Source organism: Cnephaeus nilssonii (assembly GCF_951640355.1).
Source record: "Cnephaeus nilssonii genome assembly, chromosome: 3".
NCBI lineage: Eukaryota > Metazoa > Chordata > Mammalia > Chiroptera > Vespertilionidae > Cnephaeus > Cnephaeus nilssonii.
The window spans coordinates 20,530,062-20,543,973 of NC_137074.1; the positions used below are offsets into that span (position 1 = coordinate 20,530,062).

At 42.3% G+C, this 13,912-nt stretch overlaps 1 protein-coding gene across 2 annotated transcripts; it reads right to left on the minus strand.

Moving 5' to 3' along the window:
• Positions 1-814: 814 nt before the first annotated feature.
• On the minus strand, positions 815-11,008 carry LOC307096828 (protein C3orf33). 2 transcript variants are annotated; one of them, XM_079766460.1, is made up of 5 exons: positions 10,850-11,008; positions 8,831-8,890; positions 6,598-6,745; positions 4,539-4,699; positions 815-1,602 (listed from the first exon to the last, which is right to left on the minus strand). In XM_079766460.1, the coding sequence occupies exons 1-5, from the start codon at positions 10,961-10,963 to the stop codon at positions 1,213-1,215; spliced, it is 873 nt and encodes a 290-aa protein (XP_079622586.1). In that variant the 5' UTR covers positions 10,964-11,008; the 3' UTR covers positions 815-1,212. The 2 variants fall into 2 exon arrangements, with proteins under 2 accessions (XP_079622586.1, XP_079622587.1); XM_079766461.1 differs by having other exon boundaries at positions 8,831-8,935; positions 10,850-10,969.
• Between the last annotated feature and the right edge of the window lie 2,904 nt (positions 11,009-13,912).

Consider the following 13,912-nt stretch of genomic DNA (forward strand, 5'->3'; position numbering starts at 1 on the left):
CTTGGAAAGTGGATTTGCAGAGGCTTCAAGGCCCCAGCTTCTCAAGCTGGCACCTTCTCGATTTAATAAACCTTTCTTTACTCCAAACTGACCTTTTGAATACTGGCCTTTTGAACCATCAGGCACCTGAACCCTGAATCAGTAACATAACATCTTACTCTACCCCAAAGGTGATGAAATCAAATCACACACACGAAGAAAATCTTTGAAAAATGTGTGACCTCACTTAAAAATTAATGGTGGGAAATCCATTTTGTTATATTTTAACCAGGCAGCAGCAGCAAACTTCTCACCCTGTATTATTGCTTCTCAAGGAGTCAACTATTTGGACCAGAGGATGCTTCTGACTTTTGTCAGTATTACACATCATTAAGAAAGAGGTCTGTAGACATTGTGGATGTTGGGGATTATTGTTGGCTTTGTAAAAGAAGCTTTGTACTGTCAGGATGATTTTAGCAGCAGGTATGTGCCAAATCCTCAAACCAACAAACTGGCATTAAAATAAACAAATTTATTATTTCACATAATGAGAAGTTGGGAGGTAAGATCTTTCAAGGGTTGGCTTCTTTAGGAGTTCAACAATGTCATAAGGCATTTCTAGTCTTTCTATTTTCTGCTGCCATCCTAAGCATATTGTTTTTTATCCTCACGATTCTTCTTCATAATTATCCTCAAGATTTTGTCCTCCCATCTAAAAAGAGTTAGAAATTTGCCATTCTTTTTTACTAGGAATGGAATGAACTTCTCTAGCAGCACTGCCCCAAATTAAAAACAGTAAGCGGATGAGAGAGAAGAGTAGCCTCAGACATGAGTTATAAACAGCTCCTTTATTATAAATAATCAAAGTTGAAAAACTGGAAGAAATACTCTTTTAAAAAAAACTTAAATATGGCTGCCCAAAATAACTAAAAAGAACACAATGACCCATATAATTAAACTCTCTCTTCAAATACCAGCACATGTATATATCCCCCGACCTGGTACATTTTTATAGAGTGTTTCATTTTTCCTAAAAGCATATTACATTAATCACATTTTGTTTAAATTATTCTGATGTCACCTTTATAACAATCATCTCTTAAATATTTAAATACCATGAAAATACAACTTTGATCATTTTGGGAAATTCCCATTTCAACTCAATGAAATATGTCCATATAGTTACATATTTTACTCTTCAGAGTAGGTCACCTCTTGACCTCTTGGAATATTTCACCCTTTTCTACGAAAGTGTATTCGACTCATAAGTTCTCTGAATTTCAGTATTAAGGAGTTGTCTTTCCATGCTTCATAAGTACTTCTAAATTTGTCATAATAACTTTCTTTTTTCAGGTTGAAATCTGATCCAATTTTTTTAAAATAACTATCTTTTTTCCAATATTCTCCCCAGGAGCCTTTGAATTTTTCCAAATAAGATTTTTTTTCATATTCTTCCTTCCATATTCCTTCTCCCTTTTTTAAGGCTGTTAATTCAGCTTTAAGTAAGCGTCTGTGAATTTTCCAATACATTTTAGAATCATGATCTAGTCCTTTAACAAGAACAGTTTTGCCAAGGCCTCTTCTCAAAATATCTTCATTTAGATTCACATTAAAAAATCTACCCTGGAATGAAAAATAACACAAACCAATTATTTAAGAAAATTGCTAGTATGCCCATACCATCTATTTATTTTAAATTGAGTCATTCAGCAACTTTAGTTCTCCAGAGAAAAGCCAAAAAGCAAAAGGGTCCCCAAGGGCTTAAAACAGCTAATTTATTATCCAAGAATTTAATTACTAGAAGAGACACCTGCTCAAAGTCAATTGCCTGTTTTATAACATATCACTCTCTACAGCCTTGCTGTTCTAACCCAAAGAGGCTTAGAAGCAGTAAAATGTATAAAAAGCAGGTTTTTTGTTTGTTGTTTCGTAGAGGAATGGATCATACAAGATAGGCAAAATGACAGAAGGTCACAGTAAAAGAAACTAAAAAAGTAAGCAAATGCAAAATGAACTGAATCATCATGAAAATATCAAATTAGGTTCAGAATTCCAGCGTTTTGGAAGGCGCTAGCATGTAAATGAAATTTTTAAAGACTTTCCACAAAATAATTGACATAAAAATAGGCCTGGAATCTTCATCCTTCAGAAAATTTCATTCATGGAATCCCTCACTTCCTAGTGAAACTGGATAAATGGGATTTCCTCTCCCCACACTCCACTAAGTAAAGGAGATCCTGATTAGCTATTTCTATAGTCCTTGTGGGATTTTAACAAATTATTAATAATTTCATAGCTTCGTTAGACAAGTAATTTACAGTTAAATTCTAAAAATGTGAAAACTCCAAGTTTAAAGTAGGAGAGGTTTTCTAGGAATATCTAAAGAAAAAGTAACCTTTTGCTCCTTTAAATACAGTAATGTTTGCCCTAGCCGGTTTGGCTCAGTGCACAGAGCATTGGCCCTTGGACTGAAGAGAAGCAGGTTCAATTGCGGTCAAGGGCATGTATCTTAATTGCAGGCTGGATCAGTTAGAGTGCACACGGGAGGCAACCAATTGATGTGTCTCCCTCACATCAATGTTTCTCTCTCTCTCTCTCTATCTCTCCTTCTCCCTTCTACACTCTCTAAAAATCAATAGAAAAAATATCCTCAGGTGAGGATTAACAACAACAACAAAAAATCCCACAAAATAAATACAGTAACTTTTGGTATAGGAGTTAATAAGTACAGTTTTTAAACGTTTACCATATTTTTCTCAATCATTTAAATTTTAAGAGCTCATTCCTGTAAGCCAAAATCAGAATAATTAAAATTCAACCTCACACATTAGTAAAATTCAACTGATGTGTAAATTACCACGATATACATATAGCACAGTTTGGTCACCTGCTAGGAAGCAATATAAGGTAAAATACACAAGGTGAAGTGTGGGCTCAGGAGCCAGAAAGAGCTGGGTTTGAATACAGGTCGGTTACCCTGACTCCCATTGTTGCAGGAAGAATTAATGGGCCAGATTTCCCAGACACAAGAGGGAATGAGGTTCTTGGGATACGGCTGAAATAAGCATTTTCAGAAGCCCCCCTGGGGGGATGGGATGTGGAAGAGGCTTTATTTGCATCAAGTTGCATTTCTCCCGTTGTAAGGCCCCCTGCCCCTTAAGCCAGTCCTGGGAAAGGTGTAGCTGGGATTCCAGCAAAGCCAGAAGCAAGGCCAGTGTCTAGAGTTTCCATTCCCTGGTGTAGCCCCGTGTCGTTTAGCATCCAAGTTCACTCAAGTCCATTAATTCCTTGTGGAGTGCCACGTGGCTGTGAACCACAGGGGCGCAGGGTGCACATCCCTGCCACGGAAGAGCCCTGAACGGGCCAGAGAAGAAAAGAGAGAAGTAAGGAACTTCCTGTGTTTGGAAGTTTACATATTCAGGTTGCGAGCCCTTGTAGGGGCCACGCCTATTCTGGCCAATTACCTGTTCCCAGATGTGATTGGCGGGAAAGCACCTTCCCATGTCACTCAGAACTTTACTGGACATGTTTCTCAACTGTCCCTTCCCCCATGGTTCAGCAGGGGACAGACTTGGGAGTGTTAAATGCAACTTTTTGGCAAAGCTGTGTAAATGGCATGCCTATGTTACTTAGCCTTTCCTTCCCTCCTTTTCTGTTAAATAATAGCCAGGTTATTACAATGGTATCACCATCTGTGAATGGGAATAAAAACAGTGACTCTATAGGGTGATTTTGAAGATAAATAAAATATAATCCTCAATTAAAAAGAGAAGATAATATTTTTGAAATGCCTTTGGCATCTCTTATATAATTTTGTATCATCAATTTACTTTTAAATGCAAGATGCTCTGGATAATTCTTATTTTGATAGAAATGAATATGATCTGGACATGCAAAAAATAATGGATTCCATTAGACTTTCTAGAAATAATTCAAAAACTAAAGAATTCAAATAGTTACCATTCTAATCACTTATTAAAAATACATTTTTATTTATTTCAGAGAGAGGAAGTGAGAGGGAGAGAGAGCTATAAAATCAATGATGAGGAAGAACCATCCATCAGCTGCCTCCTGCAAGCCCCCAATGGGGATCAAGCCCAAAATCCGGGCATGTGTCCTGACCTGGAATTGAACTGTGACTTCCTGGTTCCTGGGTCAACACCCAACCACTGAGCCACATCAGCGGGGGTTCTAATCACTTTAATGTAAGGTTATTGTTTCTTCAAATTACTCTTGTTTATTATACAATAAGGGACTTTAAAAATAAGAAAAACTACTCAAAAAAGCTTCTCCTTACATTAGCAATGTTTAGAGTCAATAATTTTAAATTTTTCCTTTATCTTAATTTTCTATTTTTTATAATAAACATATATAACTAAAATTTTATAACAGAACTTACATATGAAACACCTGATTCTCTAAACATAATCACTAAGAGTAGCAGTTTTAAAAGACAAAAATATTCAGTCCCATTATATAGCCAATGTTCTAATTAATGGCATATTAATGTGTAAATAAAAAGAACAAAATATTGCTTACTATTTCTTCACACTACTTACCTTATTCACTAAAAGGTAGCAAAAGAGTACTGAATTCTCCTTTCCAAGAAGCTGGAACCACAGTAGTTGGGAAGGTTTTAGTTCTTTTTGTAACCACACCTTCCCAGATGTAGTGAGTTCTACTCCAGCCAGCTTAACCAGCAAAACACCACAGGGCTCTTCTAAAAAGGTTAGGTAGAGAAGAGTGTAGCTTTAATACCGTGTTGTGAATGCAAATTTCAAAATCATTTACTCCCCCTCCACGCCCCGCAAAACCAATTGAGTGTATTATCCTATCTAATAAAAGAGTAATATGCAAATTAACCATCACTCCACTACACCAAGATGGCTGTGGCCATGGAGCGAGCAGGAGGCTTGCATTTCCCCAGTAATAGAGGAAGCCAAGCTTTCCACACACCCTGGCCGGCCTAGGCCTCCACTCAAGGCTACAAAGTTTCAATTGTAGAAGATAAATAAATCCCAGATACCAGGGCCTCCACTTGGGTTACTGGGGGGCGTGGCTGGCCTGCAAACCACCACAGCCCAGGCTGCTCCATGCCCCAAGGGGACCCCCACCCTGATCTGGGATACCCTTCAGGGCAAACCAGCTGGCCCCCACCCGTACACCAGGCCTCTATCCTATCTAATCAAAGAGTAATATGCAAATTGACCATCACTCCAACATACAAGATGGCTGCCCCCATGCGGTCAAAGATGGCTGGCCCCAGGTGGACACAAGATGGCTGCCACAAGTTGGCCAGCGGGGGAGGGCAGTTGGGAGGGACCAGGCCTGCAAGGGAGGGCAGTTGGGGGCGATCAGGCCAGTAGGGGAAGGCAGTTGGGAAGGACCAGACCTGCAAGGGAGGGCAGTTGAGGGTGATCAAGCCTCCAGGGGAGGGCACTTAGGGGTGACTAGGCCGGCAGAGGAGGGAAGTTGGGGGTGACCGGGCCTGCAGGGAAGGGCAGTTGGGGGGGACCCAGGCCTGCAGGGGAGAGCAGTTAGGGGTGACCAGGCCTGCAGGGGAGGGCAGTTAGGGGCAAACAGGCTGGCAGGGGAGCAGTTAGGCATCAATCAGGCTGGCAGGGGAGTGGTTAGGGGGTGATCAGGCTGGCAGGCAGAAGCGGTTAGGGGCAATCAGGAAGGCAGGCAGGCGAGCAGTTGGGAGCCAGCAGTCCTGGATTGTGAGAGGGATGTACGACTGCCCGTTTAGGATCGGGCCTAAACGGGTAGTCGGACATCCCTCAAGGAACCCAGATTGGAGAGGGTGCAGGCTGGGCTGAGGGACACACACCCCCATGCACGAATTTCGTGCACCAGGCCTCTAGTGTGTATTTATAAATTCCCAGATTCTCTAGATGTAAGTCTATTTATTTCTGTACTCAAATTTTCTTTTAAAACAAGACAAATATATAACAGATGGAATAATTTCAAAAACCTACTTCAGTCTCCACAACAGGATGTGGGAATTTCAGCCGGAAAGAACCAGCCCCTGCCCAGCTCTCCAATCTCCTTAGTGCCCCTTGTCCCCTTCTTCCCTGTGCCCTAGCCACTTGAGTCTTCATATGGCTTAACAAAAGCCAAGCTCATTCCCACACACATTCTCTCGTTCTTCAGGTCTCTGATTAAATAGCAACTCCTCAATGACCATTTTATAGGTATAGGTTCCTCCTTTACATGGCCCCCAATAATCCACTTCCTAGCACCCAGCTCCTTCTCTTATAGCTCTAAGAACAATTTTCATTTGTTTGTTGTCCATTTTCCTCCTAGACTGTAAGCTCCAAGGGGTAGAGTGGTCTTGTTTCACTCAGCACTATACAGCTAGTACAGGGCCTAGAACACAATAGGTGCTTAATATTTGTGGAATGTATGCTTGAATGCCTGAATAAAATAATGAGTAGTTGATAAAAAGGAGGGAAGGAAGAAAGGAAATCTGGAGCTAAATTAAACAGTTTCTTGTATGTTAAGGCCAACAGTTTAGTTATTAAAAATTAAAATCAATTTTTTTTTGCTATTTGATAAATAACTTCTAATAAAGGAACACTACAATAGTTAGTCTTATTATATTTGCACCTTACTTACTTCTCCATGAAGATATAATAGGTAAAGTAATAGGAATATGTTCAATTTCTAAACCATTCTCAGTTATTCGGCGTAATCGTCCACGTAGTTTAACATTCTTTCTTATAAATTCTAGTGGAATGTCTGAAGAACTTGTAAATTTTGATGTCTGATGATTTACAAGGAGAAAAATACAACATTTTGTTATTATTTTCACTTTAAAATTGTGTTAAATTATTACTTAAACACTTAACAAGAAGACAGCCATTGAAAAATTTTTATTTGGTTCTTAATTTTATATTAATATTTAATATGATTTAATCAAAAGTGTTTATAGAGACATTCTTTAAAAATCTTTGTCACCATTTTACTATTTCAAGCTACTATACAGTGCACATTTGAACAGATTCCTACCTTCTAAAAGCTTACATCCTCAAGATGTAACACAATTCATCAAAAAGAAGTGAGTATAATGAGTATATATCTGTACCTTGCACCACACAAGTCTGGTTAAATAGTCACTATCCTATTCCACAGATATGCAATCTACTCATACAGGTACTGCTGGGAAAACCTAAACCAAGCTGAGTCAAATTAAAATAGGACTTTTAATCAACAAGACTTTTTTTAAACTTATTTTTTATCTCATAGGAGAAAAATTACCATAAAAAGGTCAACATTAGAAATTTAATTAAATACCTAAAGCCCTAGAGTTAGTCAATATTTTATACCTATATCTTCCACATTAACAATACTATAGGGACACAGGGATGAGCTTCATTCATAATCATGGCTAACTAAGAGCTTCACATATGTAGGATAAATTAGTACCCAACTTTCTAAGAGAGTAAAGTTGAATTAAACATTACCAAAAAAGGTTACACATAAGAAAAATATTGTAGCAGACAAATTCAGCTTGTGGAACACTCAATGGGACAAATGAGTCTTCTAACAAATCAATGGCTTGATGGGAAAAATAGGGATGGTGAATTGTTATAAAATAAATGAGACGTAACAAACAAGCACAATTTCTGGACCATCTGAATCCTGATTTGAATAAATCATCTACTTAAAAAAGACATTACTGAGACAAAGAAATTTTAATATGGACTGAGTCTGAAATACTAAGGGATTATTAATTAAATTATGTGTCATAATATTATAGGACAAACAGGCATTAATGAGCTTCTTGATGCAATATAATAAGAAGTATACACCACCTTCTTGTTCACACTAAATCTAATGAGGAAACACACACACCCAGACAGTGGGACATTCTACAAAACAATTGGCTTGGACTCGGTTAGAACATTGTCTTCTACTCTGAAAGGTTGCATGTTTGATTCTCTGTCAGAGCATATACCTAGGTTGTTTGATCCCAGGTCAGGGCACAAACGGGAGGCAACTGATCAATGTTTCTCCCTCACACTGATGTTTTTTTTTTCTCTTTCTCTCTCTCTAAAAAGAATTGATAGTAAGTTCAAGGCACTTAAGATAAAAGTGCTGACATGGAATTAGGGGGGAAAGGCAACACTTGGAAAAGATGTAGTATAGTAATGCTATGTAGTCAATGATAATATAAAACAATATATAAATAATAAATGTAGGAAATAAATATATACAGAAACAATAAATCCATGCCCAATTGCAACATGACATTAAAATTACATCCTATAGCAAGTATAGTTATTAAAAAAAAAACACTTGTAAGTCTTGAAATATCAAATGAATTTCCACACAGTGTTTATTATAAACAGTATTGAAAGTGCAAAAAAATATGCTAACTGAAAGCATAAATCATTTTTTATACTGGGCATGTTGCTTTATTCATTGCACAACTGCTCTTAAAGACTGTTGCAAATTAGAGGAAGCTTAAATTTTTCAGTTCAGAGGGACATAATTTAACTATGATCTAAATCTAAAACTGCTATAGAAACCAGTTTTGAGATATCCCACAATGTCGGAAATGCAAATTTAGTGATTATACCATTCTAGCAAACTAAATCCTTTTCAGATTCCTTTTTAACCATGAAGAAAGTGATTATGGAAATACAGGCTGTGCAATTACTTGCCATAAAAAATACTGTGGATATGTTACTGTTAAACAAGATCTTAATTGTTCATTGTCCTAAAATACTATTTGAAGTTTCTAATATGAATAACAAAATGCTACACTGCTTGAGATAAAAACTGAAGTGAGAAAAAAGTAACTGTCTATTGCTTCTCATAATGTCTTGCTCATTGTTTAACTTACCAGCCGAACACTTCTTAGAAGTAACGATATTCCAGCTATGGCCATTATGGTGCTGATGTTCTTCAGAAAGAGATTCAATGATTAATTCTCACAACAGTGAAAGTACTAATTAGAAAGGGGGGAAAAGGACAGTCCTCCTGTCCAAATAAGGTACATGCTTCAACTAAAGGCCTACCTATTCCAAAAAAACTTTAACTGCCCACCTATTAATCTCCTTTTTCTCCCAACTAATCTGGCATGCACAGTTAATTGTTCACATAATAATGTATTGTTCTCTATTATTGTATTACTTTACCCATGAGTTCCTTGAAAGCAAGAATCAGTTTAAAACTTCTTTGTGTAATGCCAACAGTAACTCACGCAACCCTGAGTCTACAGTGGGGATTTAAGTATTTGGGTAGAAAACTTGACCACCGAAACCTTAAAATACCGCACCTTGGGGAAATACATGTGGGCAAGTAGTTGAGAAAAACTTAGCGATGTTTTTATAGTGTTTTCTATAAGCTGAAACGGGTGTTTAATTAAAAAGTAAGAACCCTGCAGCTCCCTACACAGAAGCGAGACTCTCACAGGATTTTCTTCAATACATACAAGTGGGTATATAAGAAATGACGTTGAAAGCATACTCAAGGTTACCTTCTGAGATGGGTTCCTTGGAATGATATATCCCTGTACTAACTTAAACACTGCTTCCACTCCCAATCCTGCTAACGATCATTTTTCCCTTTGAAAAAGCCCAGGCATCTCCTCCTGCTTACCTGGCAGAGTGGAGGCCTGATCAATTCACACCTACATATCCACCTCTCATGAACGCGTCTGTTCGTCCAGCACTTACTACGAGGCACGCGGCACTTTAACCTTTTGCACTTGGATGTCGAGTGTGACTCGACACAGTTAGCATCAGAATAAAGGAATCGAGAAAAAAGCAAGCGAGTGCAAAGGGTTAAGGACTGGAGCTGCACCCCTTGTGTGAAACGAGACATGGTCCTAGCCCTTTGTGCTGCTTGGCCACAGAGAACATAGGTTTAAGGCAGGGGTCCTCAAACTTTTTAAACAGGGGGCCAGTTCACTGACCCTCAGACCATTGGAGGGCCGGACTATAGTTTAAAAAAAAAAAAAAAAAACTATGAACCAATTCCTATGCACACTGCACATATCTTATTTTGAAGTAAAAAAACAAAACGGCAAAAACACCCGCATGTGGCCCGCGGGCCGTAGTTTGAGGACGCCTGGTTTACGGCATTGATCCTACCCACCTTCTCAGCAGAATTCAACCCAGTTCATCATTCCTTCTGAAAACATTCTCTTCACCTGCCTCCTAGGACACCTGGCTTCCCCCTCCCCCTTCGCTGTTCCTTTGCCAATCTTTGCTGACACCCTTCTTTTCAACTCCCCAATTTCTAAATGTTAGGGTGTCCTCGATGGAGACTAGGACTTCTTCAGCAGTGTCTCTGACTCGCTTCAAGATGCCACCCAGGCTTTAAATACTCCTTCGGGGGTACAGAGCTCATTCCGAGCTTTAGGTCCAGACCTGATCCCTGCAACACGAGATGCCTCACCCAGGTGCCTAGAACCTCAGCTGGAGCTAGAAGTCTAATGACCATGTTCCAGTCCCACATCTCTCCTTTCCAAGTCCAACAGGCATCTTCAAGTTCACGAGCCCAGAAGGTCTCTGGATTTTCCTAACATTTACCCCAACTCCTCCCTCCCAGCAACGCCTGCCGCGCCCAGCAGGGGGCAGCCCCCTCGATTGCTCTCTTTGGACCCCACACCCAAACACTGCACCCCGCACCTGTACCCGCTTAGCCACAGCCCTCCCCAGCCTGTCCCCCGGGCTCTCCCTCCCAGGCAGGAACTGCAGCGGCCTCTCACTCCACTGAGAAATAAACAAAACAAAACCACCTCCCCAGGGCCCGCGTGCTCGGCCCTCCGCAAGGGCATCGAGGGACCCGCGGCCCGCCCTCCGCGCCCCACCACCCGGCCCAGCGCCGGCCTCCCCGGCCGGCGGGGCTGCGGTACCCGGACGAGGCGCAGGTGGTCGTCCGCCCACTGCGACATCCGCGCCACCACATTGGGCACCGCTCCTTCTCGGTCGGCCGCTGGCGAAGCCCGGGCCTCGGGCCGCCCCGCCATGTTGTTCCCGGTCTCCCCGAGCCCGCGCCGCGCCGCGCTCCCACGGGCGGGCGGCAGGGGGCGCCGCTCCCACGGGCGGGCGGCAGGGGGCGCCGCTCCCACGGGCGGGCGGCTGGGGGTGTCGCTCGCACGGGCGGGTGGCTGGGGGCGCCGCTCCCACGGGCGGGCGGCAGGGGGCGCCGCTCCCACGGGCGGGCGGCAGGGGGCGCCGCTCCCACGGGCGGGCGGCTGGGGGTGTCGCTCGCACGGGCGGGTGGCTGGGGGCGCCGCTCCCACGGGCGGGCGGCTGGGGGTGTCGCTCGCACGGGCGGGTGGCTGGGGGCGCCGCTCCCACGGGCGGGTGGCTGGGGGTGTCGCTCGCACGGGCGGGTGGCTGGGGGTGTCGCGCTCCTCCCGCCGGGCGGCAGGGGGCGCCGCTCCCACGGACGGCAGGTGGGGATCCGCGATCCCCTGGCTGTCGGGGGCGCCGCGCGCGGGCTGATAGCGGGGGTTCCCTTCACCCACGCCTGGGAGGAGGACGGGCTATTCCCTCCCTCCGTCGCTGTGGGGGGCCCTCACACCCGTTATGAGACATCCCAGCACTTTGCAGTGTTTTTCCCAAGCCTGAGTGCTCCCTATGGGGCAGGGGTGGGGGCTGAAGGATTCTCCCTTACGCTCCAGGGAAGCTGGTCACTTTGTGATTTCAATTCACGCAGCTGCAGTGTGGGTTCCGCACTGCCACGAAGGAAGGAAATTGAAGCAGTTCATGTCTCCACTTATGGCAACAATTCCTTGAGCTCCTTAAGATGACCAAGCCGCTGAACCGTGTCCTGTTCATCTGCCCCCTCTAGTCTTCAGTTCCCATCTTACCCGGCTTTGACTCTGTGCTTTAGCGTTATAATCATTCCCTTGAAAATAGCTTCAACTCCAATCCCCCCGCCTTCTTTGCACTTGTCTGGCAAAACCCCAACATTGGATTACATCCAGCCTCACCAAACAGTTGGGAGTCTAGTATGGAGAGATCTTCAGCTTTTTATTTCATGATAAGCTGCAAATCTAGACTTTTATATGAAATCACCCTGTTTGAAATGAAATGTTGGCAAAACACTGTGCTGGGCATAAAATATGTGTTAAGGGAGAGGCTATTGACTTTCTGTGTGTTATCTCTGCTTTAATGGCTTTGCATGATACTTCAAGTAATGTCAAAACTCCGTAGGCTCATGTAGGTTCTGACTAGCTAAACTCTTCTTTCCTACTCCCTCCTTCATTCATTAGGCCTCAAGCACACTGAGCTTCTCTCTGCTCTTCACACATGCCAAGTTCATCCCTGCCTTAAAGCCTTTGCACTTAACTGTTCCCTCTGCCTAGAATGCCCTGATCCCTCCTCCCTTTGGCTCTCTACCCCACCACCACCCTCGAGCCAGGCTCCTTATCCTCTCAGTTTAAGTATCATATTCACAAAGAGGGCTTTTTCCTCTCAAGTAGGTCCTTACCATATACAACATAAAATTAAATTTGTAATTTAAAAAAATATATATTTTATTGATTTTTTTTTTTTTTTTTTACAGAGAGGAAGGGAGAGGGATAGAGAGTTAGAAACATTGATGAGAGAGAAACATTAATCATCTGCCTACTGCACACCCCCTAATGGGCATGTGCCCACAACCAAGGTACATGCCCTTGACTGGAATCTAACCTGGGACTCTTCAGTCCCCAGGCTGACGCTCTATTCACTGAGCCAAACAGGTTAGGGCAAATTTGTAATTTTATAGACTGACTGACAGGCTTTATTTTTATTCCTTTCCTTCTCCACTAGTCTGTAGGTCAGGACTGTGTCTCTTAACTATGTCTGTGTCTATGCCCAAGTAGCCAGTGTGAAGGACAGTTCCTGATACATAGGAGAATCTTATTAAATACTAGAGGCCCACTGCACGAACTTGTGCACGGGTGGAGTCCCCTCAGCCTGGCCAGCGATTGAAGCCAATCAGGGCAGGCCAGTGGGGGTGGGTGGGTGGGACCATGGGAGGTTGGCCAGCCAGGGGGAGGGATCGAAGGAGGTTGGCAGGCCACAGGAGGTTGGCTGTGGGAGTGCACTGACCACCAGGGGGCAGCTCCTGCATTGTCTGCCCCCTGGTGGTCAGTGTGCATCATAGCTACCAGCCAGTCGTCCAGTTGTCTAGTCGTCTGGTCTTAATGGTCACTTAGGCTTTTATATATATAGATTAGCTGAATGAGAGATATCCTCTTCAGTTCTCTATACGGCAAAATCTCTACCTATCCTTCCTGCTCTGCTGTTTTGTCCTCCTCTTCTTCCCTTCCTCTCCCTTCCAAACAAATTCAGTCCTACAGCCTTTAGGGAACTAGTAATTAGAATTCACATGAAGTGTGAAATGCCGCATAAATGTATTTTTGTTTATAAATCTTTGCTTCTCCTGTATGATTTCAAAGACTAGATAAAACAATATTTACAAAACCGTGCTGATGGGCTTATAATATATAAAGATATAATTTGTATGACAATAGAACAAAGGAGGGTAGAGGGAACAGAACTATTTTGGAGCAGTTTTTGTATACCATTCTAACTGATTTGTGAGCTTTATGTAAATTATACCTTTATTTTTTATTTTTTTAAGTAGGTGGAGGAAGACTTTTGGATAGTATAATGATACTTATAGGAACAAGGAACCCTGGGACCTCAAGCTAGTTATCTGGCAATGATCAGGAATTGCAACATAGCTAGGTCTCATGTCTAGAATATAGTTTGGGCTACATTCAGGATCCAATACAACTCTATTGAGTTTAGGCACCAACATTGCCCCTTCCTCAGAAGTTCATTGATCCCTACAAATATTATTAACCTATTGTTGCAAATATTAACCTATCTCCAACAATTCAATGTCGGCCACACTGTGTATTTTTTATTCTCCTTTCACTACTAACACACACTTTTATCTCACACTGTTTGTATGA

Excerpts from the sequence above, each read along its gene's own strand:
- LOC307096828 (XM_079766460.1), bottom strand. The coding sequence starts at position 10,963 with ATGGCGGGGCGGCCCGAGGCCCGGGCTTCGCCAGCGGCCGACCGAGAA. Across the intron at positions 6,746-8,830 it reads TTCTAAGAAGTGTTCGGCTG|ACATCAAAATTTACAAGTTC; the intron begins GTAAGTTAAACA and ends GTAAATCATCAG. Across the intron at positions 4,700-6,597 it reads TATTATATCTTCATGGAGAA|AAGAGCCCTGTGGTGTTTTG; the intron begins GTAAGTAAGGTG and ends TAACCTTTTTAG.